The following is an 8,290-nucleotide window of genomic DNA, read 5'->3' on the forward strand; positions in this document are numbered from 1 at the left end:
CTTCGTGCAGCAGGACCCCACTTCTTTTTCTTTCCATCTTTGTGGTTTTTCTTCCTCTTTCTAAAACTGCTGCGTAGGTTTCCATTTCACAGCAGCGTGATTATATTTGGGTAGATGACGAGACCTACCCAAACAGGGGCTTTTCCTTCCACAGCTCCCCTGCCTGGGATATGCAGCTGGAATCCTGATGTCTGCACGGGAGGCTGGGCTGGGGGGAGCAGGATGGGACCTCTTCCAGCCAGGCTCCCCCAGGACCCTCCCTCCACCTCACCCTGCCCTTCAGCCCCTTCGCTCTGTGCAAAGACCCAGAGGGAAGCAAACGAGGAGCCAGGTAAAAATAAAGAAGCAGAAGTCTGAGGTCTGTGTGGTAACAGGGGTGACCGCACCGGCTGCGGCACCACCTCCTTCCTGGGGCACCACAGAGTCACTGGGGCCGGGGAGGGGACAGAAGTCATGTCTCCAATTGGACACCGACCTCCCCTCCCTCCTCATGTGCTCCTTATTACTGAGCACAAGAACCGTGGAGGATGAGAAGGGGCTGCCAAGGCATCGCATCCCCTGGTTCCCTGCAGCTTGGACCGGGCATTTAACCCCTGATTGGGGGATATTTTAAACACATCCCAAATCTTCCAATCTCATCTCATTTAATAACCTCATGGCAGGGTGGGGGTAAACAGCACTGCTGGCCTGGTGGCATACGCATCCCGCTGCGGGACTCCGTGGCACACTACGGTCCCTGGCCTCGTACGGTATGGAGGGGACAGGGGTTGCTCCTGCGGGATACAGGGAATCTCAATGGGACAGACAGAGCGAGCTCAGGAGGCAGTGGGGAAACAGTGGGAGAGCTGCAGGGGATGCCCGTTCCTGGACACGGGGCTTTCTGGCAGTGAGGGGCCAAGTGCAGAGGTGCTCAGTGTGTGTTCATGTAGATCGGCTACAGTTCTGGAGCTCTGGAAATGGAAACTTCGTCTCCCTTTTCAAAGTCCTGAAATGGGGGAGAAATGTGAAGATTTGGGGCACTTTGCAGATCTGCCTATGCTAGAGCCCTAAAAGTTCGTGTCTACATAATGCCTGTTCCTACAGGGTTTGATAGCTGCTGCCTGGGACGGGCTGTTAAAGGGAAGGGAAAGGCTGGGGTGGGGGAAGGAGTGTGACCCCGAAGCAGGGCAGCTCCTCCTCACTGCACCCCAAAGTGGGGCAGCTCTTCCTCACTGCAGGGCTGGGAGCAAGGAGCACCCATGGGGTAACTTGCTGCGTGCTTGGGGAGCTACCCCAGCCCCTTTACCTGCCACTTGGCCAGGCTGTTCTCATAGTCATCCTCGGGCGAGCTGAGCTCCCACTCCCTGTTCGTGTAGATGTTATTGGAAGCAGCTGCTTGCTCCCAGCTTGCAGTGACCTGGAGGGGATGAGGTGTGTTGAGGACAAGGAGGGCTCCAGGCAGTGGTTCCCTCATGGTGTAGCCATCACAAGACTCCCGTCCAACTACCTTCCCACGCACGGTACCTGGAGGTCCTTGTCCCTCTTCCTTTCCACAGCTGAGGCTGCTGGGGGAACAGCAAAAGAAATGGATCACACCAATATGAAGCTCCTTTTGCTGAACGGGAGCATTTTGGGGGGTCCCAAGCCCTTCCACATGGGTGTCCTATCAGTTCCTGTGCAACCTCAGGTCTGGACTGACTTTGCCAAGAGCCCCCCAGACTGTGAGGCTCGGAGGGTTGGGGTCCTGGGAAGGGCTCCAACTCCTTTCACCCCAAGCACTGCTCACCCCTGGAACGGGAGAGGGAGGGCAATGTGCAGTGCGCTGGGGTGGGGGGAAGGGTGCTGGGGAGCAGTGCGGGGACCCCTGCAGCCACCCTGCAGAGGAGACCCACATCTTGGCCCCCCAGATCACTTGTACCTCTGCTCCTCTCCGGCGATGCTCTTCTCATCTTGCAGCAGATGATGCTGCCCAAAACCAACACCAGCACAGTGGAGGGTGTCAGGACCAGGACAAGCAGGTTTGGGGTGCTAGGAGGAGAGAAAAGGTGTTACTGCCCTTCTACACTGCCCCCTCTGCAGCCCTGTGCCCTGGGGAGGGCTTTCGTCCCTGTATTTAGCACCACCCCAGAGGGGCATGAGACTCTGTGGGCTGGCAAGGATGTTCCAAGGATTTCTCCCAGGTTTCCTGGCCAGGGATCCATGCATGTGTACACACAAAGTCTGTCCAACTCGACATCAGCCAGCTGCATAGATTCATCCCCCTCCTCCATGGACAAGTGCCCAGATGCAGCACACGCCTGCCTGGGCTGTCGGGGTCCCCAGCAGCCCTGTGGGAGCTGGGCAAAGACCCTGGGAGCCCCAACCAGCGCAGTCCTATGGCATGCAGGGATACAGCAGCCCCCTTAGCATCGTATTTTGCTTTCTCCAGATACACCCCGCTGGCCCCAAAGCCCTTTAGGCAGGCTGGAGATGGATGCTGCATCCTTGGTCTGCCTTGTCCTTGTGCTGGGGACTGTCCCTCTCCTCCCTGGTGGCCCTGGCACTCACCCACCCTGCAGGCTTCTGACTTTCAGTGTGGACATGGTGTTTTCCAGCTCCAGGAGAGTCCATGGGAAGGTGGGAGCAGATGTGGCCTTTTCCCCCTGGGTCGTGTGGAGGTCATAGTGTGTTGTCTGGGGCACCGTGGTGTAAACAGATGGGAAGCAAAGTGCCGTGATGAATGTTACCTGGTCCTGGGCTGTGGCTGAGGTTGGTGACTGGGGGCTTTGGGGGCCCAGAGGCTGCTGGCCGGGAGGTGATGGGGGGTGGCTGGGAAATGCCAAGCATGGTCCCAGGGGACCCGTGTGCACTGTGGGAGCAAGGTGGGGGATCACCAAAGGCAGCTGAGAGGGGGATTTCTTCCATCCCCGGCTCTCCCCATCCTCCCTCCCAAGCCTCCCCTCTCTCTATTCCCTCTGCCCCTCCAGCCTCCATCAAAGCAGAATGGCACGCCAGGCACTTACCTGGGAGAACAGACACCATGACGGGGAACATAGGGTCATACCAGACTACCTGGATCCCACACTAGTACTGATCCCTATCCTCCACTGTCAGGTTCTCCATGGTCACCACAAACACATGCTGAGTGGGGTCATCTTGCAGGGAGACCTTGTGCCCCCACGCCTTGTCCCCGGGGGCCGTGGTCTGAACGAGGATGGAGCAGGAAAACCAGCTGCTGCCCCTGCACCAGTACTTATTGGCATCCACCAGCTCTGGCTTCTACTCGCAGGGTACCTCCACAGAGCCCCCCAGGAAGCCGTTCACCTCCGCGGGGCCCCGCAGAGCCCAGCATCCTGCAGGGACAGAGACCGTGCCAGCCTTTGGGCAAGCACAAGCCCATGCACAAGCTAAAAAAAAACCTGCCACATCAGCCGCTTCGTGCTGCCCCCAGAAAACCTCTCCCATAGAGAGCAGGGCTGCAGCCCAGGGGTCCTGCCCTGAGGAGGGCTGCCAGGAGCTATGCAGGAGTGGGCACTGGAGACGCACTGGGTTTGAGGTGGGGGGAGGCTGTGTGGGGCCAGGGACTGAGGAGGGAGGGAGGGCATGGAGGGAACTGCCCAGTCTCTCTTTGCCTCCCGGTGCCTGGAAACCCACTCTGCTTCTGCCAGCAGGCTCTTCTGAGAAGAGCTGCCCCTCCAGCCCTGGGCAGGGCAGTCCCCCTCTAGGCTCTCCCCGGGGTCAGGTTTAAAAGAAAGGAAGAAATGCCAAATATCCCCCTGCTCTGCAGCCCCCTGGGGAGCTTCACCTCTGCCCTCCCCCAAAGCCAAACCCCCCTGGGATGCTGCTGCCCACCCCAAAACATTCGGGTTTCTGTTAAAGCCATCTCTGCCAGCAAGCACGAGTTAGCAAGCCTGCCCTGCCCGCTGTTTTCATGGCATGGCAGGGTCACAGGATTTGCAGGCTCCCTGCAGCCTCCTGTGGTATGTTTTTAGGGATCCGTGAGTTGGAAAAGCTTGCCAACCTCTGCGTGGGATTGAAATAATCAGCACTTGGCAGAGGGGAAAATAAGGAAGAAATATAACTCTGAGGCATTTCCATCACTGCTGAATGAGGACGTGGATTTTGGAAGGTTGGCACAGCCCCAGTGAGCCCTTACCCGCTCCCATGAACAAGACAAGATCCTGCCCTCACCTGGGAGGAGAATCCAGACCAGGAGCCTTTCCCCCAACCCACTCACCAGGTGGCTGCAGGCTCAGCCCTCGTTCCCCGGAGTTACATGTCCGCAGCAGCAGCCATGCCAGCTGCCAGCCGCCCTCGAAGGAGCCCTTCACTGCCACGGTGCCACTCCTCGGCTTCCTGCCCCGGCTCCACTTCCCCCAGGGTGCGGATGCCGCCTCGCTTCTCTACCTCAGGGCAGCATGAACAGCTACTCCTCTGTGCCAGGGAGACCGGCACCAACCACGTCTTTCTGAACTCGCTCAGCCCAAGTCGTAACTTTGCCCTTGCCAGCAGCTCCGGCGGCCGGGGAACTGAGAAGGGGGTCAGAAGCAGGGGGATGGCTTAGGCAAAGACCTCGAGAGGCTAAAGTCAGCTTTCACTTTCTGTTTAAGAGTTTCAGGGCTGACGAAAAATTAAGTTCAGCTTTTCAAAGGGGAAAACCTGATGCTGAAGAGGAGAAATATGCTGAGGATGGCCAAACCACTACAGAGCCAGTGGCCCGTGCTCTGCTCCCACTGGTACCCGTGTGCTGGGCTGCTCTGGGCTACGTGCATGAGGAGCAGCAGCTGGAGGAGCTGGGGTTTAGTTTCCGTCTGCCCCGGAGTCTGTGTTGCCTGGAACCAGCCCTAGTGTGACCGGGAGCATGGACGCTGGGGTGGGAGAGCCGCTCCCCAGCAAGGTGTCACGCACTGGCTCTCCGGGTGATGGTGTACTGCTGATGGTACACGAGAGCTGCTAACATAGAGCAGTGCTGAGCTGCGGGATATGGCAGAGGACCAAGCTCTTCGAAACACAAACAAGAAGGTGTCAACCCACCTGGGAACCTGTCAGGCAGGAGAGGCAGACACCAAGTTACCCTGCAAGGGCTTTTCCTTGCAGGGCAGAGAAATGCAGGAGATGCTCAGGCATCCCTGCCACTGCCTGGCAAAGGGCAGTGAACCCTTCCCACTGTTCCCTCAGGGCGGGAAGACGATTGGGAGGAGCAGCTCAGAGGTGGAGGCTCCAGCTGGAATGTCCACGGGGGGAGGCACCTACAAAGGCATTTGCTGTCTGAGGATTTCGAGGGCAGCTTGGTTACCCAAAAGTGGCCAGAAGCACTTCAAAGAGCCACTTTAGTAGAGAGGCTGGGGGAATTTTCCAAGCCACATCTGTGCTATTGCCATCAGAGAGAGGTATCATTTCCCCTTCACGTTCTCTGCTTCAGGCTTGGTTTCTGGGCAGGACGAGCAGCTGCCCAGCCCAGGGCAGGGGCTGGGACCCCTGGCACAGACCGGGGCTGGTTCCTCCCCATCACCACAGTCCCCGGGACCATGTTACTCTCCAGAGAGTTCCTGACTCTGATGCAGTGGCTGAAGGCAGGTCTCCGTCCTGTCCACGAGGACACTGCAGGGATTTACAGCTGCCCGGTACCGACGCTGCGACTCCCACTTGGGGTTTTACCCTGATATTTCTCCTTTCAGCTGTGGGGCCCTGGCTGCAGTGGGGATGCTGGCTGGGGGGTGTTGATGAGGGGTTTGCAAAGGGAATGGCTGCGGCTCAGCACCTCGGCCTCAAACCACCTGGGCAGCCTGTGGTGCTCCTGGAGGTGAAGAGCAAGATGGGAGCGGGCAGGAGGAAGGAGCCCTGGAGCGCTGATGCGAGCAGTTCTGTCACACAAGGCACTGCAATATTTATCCCAATTGAAGCGAGTGTCAGGTTGAAAGTGATGAAACCAGAAAGGGAGTGGAGCAATTCAGCCAGAAACCAATGCAGCAGAGCATGGTGTGGAGCCACGCTGCCTGGTCCCTTGCAGAAATGGAGAGAGCCCCATGCAGAGCCCCCACGCCAACACCCTCCAGTTGGGGCACAGGCGTGGGTGCTGGGGTGCTGCAGACACCCCACAGGGGAATGAATAAACACAGCCACCTGTGGAGGAGGCTGCAATGAAGGGCAGGGGAAGGCACCGGGCTCTACACCAGCATCTCTGCGGGGCAGCTGTGGCTGGGGAGACGCCCATGGGCAGGGCAAGGGGGCCCTGATGGGGAGATCTGGGTCTTGCTTGCCAGAGCTGGGTCCTGCCCTGCTCTTGAGCCAAGACCTCCTTTCTTTCGGCAGCAAGTGGCTTGCGAAACACAAGGCAAGGCTATTCTGTAAGAGAAGTGTTGCTGAAACACTTCTCAGGAATCCCAGTGATGCATCCTGACAGGAACAAATCAGTTCGTCTTTTCGTCTCAGCCACAGAGGGCTGGAGCAAGCACTCGCATGCGGCTCAGTAGCCATGTCAGCAAGCAAAGCGGCCCTGGCAGCAGCAGAGCAAGCGCTGGCACTGGGAACACAGCAGTGGGAGATTGAGCTGATACCTGTGCTCCTGCAGCCCCTGACCGGCGCCTGCCTGTGGGCAGCATTCCCAGCCCCTGCCCAGCAGCGACAGGACATGGAGTGACACAATCGGACACTGCTTTTGCCCCAGCTCTGGTGAGATTCTGGGTCCAGGTTTAGTCTCTGGCAGTGGCCTTAAAAAAAAAGGCTCAGAACCCTCTTGGGACTGGCAGTAATTGAATCAATCAGTGCATGCACGCCCTCGGTGCATTGCCCAGCACCAACAGATCTTCCCCAGGTCCCATCCCACCTTACTACCCACCGTCACAGCTGAGCCTTTCCTCTGCTCTGGGCTTCAAGGACATTTCCAACTCCTGATTCTGTTATTTAATCTAGGGCCTTTGAAAAATAATCTGATTGTTTCAGACTGTGCTTTCATGAGCAGCTTTGGCAACTTTGGTGAAATTGTCCTTAGGAGATAATATAATAATTGCTAATGCAGCTCCTTTAGTGTTGGCTGATTGAGCACGCACTCTCTGATGTCTCCCTTCCACTGCCATCTCAGATAACCCAGATAAGCCCAGATCATTCCCAGATCTCCTGACTTAGCAAAGCTAGTAAAAGAGAGAAATACTTGCAGACTTTGTGGTGGTGGAGGGTTTACTCTGGGCTGTGCCTTGGGCTGGACTCCTCAGCCAGAAAGGGCTAAGGCAGGGGTTAGTTATTGCAGTGAAATTAAGAAAGCAAAATTCAACAGATTCAGAGGGTGAAATTCTGACTCCTACCTAGCTCACGGGGAAGGAATGACTTCAGCAGGCCTCAGATCTCCCCCCAAAAGTGTTGTACAGGCAGTCCAAGGAGATACTACAGCAGGTTAATGGGGTTGGGTAGCATAGAATGAGCAGGAGCGGGCAAGGAGGACAGTGAAGCAGAAACTCCTGAGCTGGATTTAAATCTTCCACTGTTATAGCTGTACTTCTCAAGGCAAATAATAGACAAGTAATTAAGCTATCAGAGAGACAGTCTAGCAGCAAACAAAACCAAACAATGGAGCTAAGTTGCAGGTTCATTTGAAATCACTCCTGCCATTTGCAGGTCATTTCCTCTGATTTCATTACTCTGCACTGATTTCAGCTGGTCAGCGCTTGCTCAGGGCTATAAACTGCCTGCTGACCCTCTGCTGGGGCCTGGGGGAGGCTAGGAGAGCAAGTGATTTGCTTCGGATGGTGGGGAAAGACATTCATTGGTGTGTGAGGGGAGGAGAGTGATGCAGGTGTCAGGCTGCTGGGCTCTGATAAAGCTGCTGATACCACTTATCTGCAAATGGGTCAGGTCCCCCATAGCCATAAAGCAGTATAAAGTCCTTGGAGCCATGCCAGGCTGTGCTGGTGCCTGTTTTTTGCCAGCAATCTGTGTTGTCTCATTAGGCTGCATTACGATTGGCGATATCATGATAGATAGGAAAACTGTCTTCCTCCTGAGCGCTGTTAAACCTGCACGGCCAAATGTGTCTTTGGTGTAATGCCAGCACCTGCAATAGGAAAGGAGAATGTGGCTTTACAAGGCTTTCCTTCCTCCCAGCCAGGCCCTTGCTCAGTAGCAGCTCCTCGCTGCTTTCCTTTGCAACTCAGAAAAGGGAGACAAATGTTGCTGGAGCTGAGATGGGTCAGAGGATGCCCTCAGAGTCCCACCTGCAGCAGGGACGTGCCAGGAATCGCCCTCCAGAGCTAGGCAGGGCTGGAGTCTTGGACCCGGTGGTGCATGGTGGCTTCCTTTCCTCTTCACTGGGGGTTAAGTTCATCCCACCCTCCAGGAG

General features: G+C 56.7%; 1 protein-coding gene across 1 annotated transcript; it reads right to left on the minus strand.

The window, feature by feature from the left end:
• Positions 1 to 934: 934 nt before the first annotated feature.
• On the minus strand, positions 935 to 4,361 carry LOC104075301 (the record flags this gene model as incomplete). The annotated part of the gene is given in 7 exon segments (XM_009575749.1): positions 935 to 985; positions 1,286 to 1,396; positions 1,504 to 1,544; positions 1,898 to 2,007; positions 3,023 to 3,162; positions 3,253 to 3,311; positions 4,196 to 4,361. Coding segments are annotated over 7 exon segments (678 nt in total), but the record flags the coding sequence as incomplete, so codon positions are not given.
• Positions 4,362 to 8,290: the final 3,929 nt, after the last annotated feature.

The sequence above is a fragment of the Fulmarus glacialis genome, unplaced genomic scaffold, assembly GCF_000690835.1.
Source record: "Fulmarus glacialis isolate BGI_N327 unplaced genomic scaffold, ASM69083v1 scaffold23524, whole genome shotgun sequence".
Classification (NCBI taxonomy): Eukaryota; Metazoa; Chordata; class Aves; order Procellariiformes; family Procellariidae; genus Fulmarus; species Fulmarus glacialis.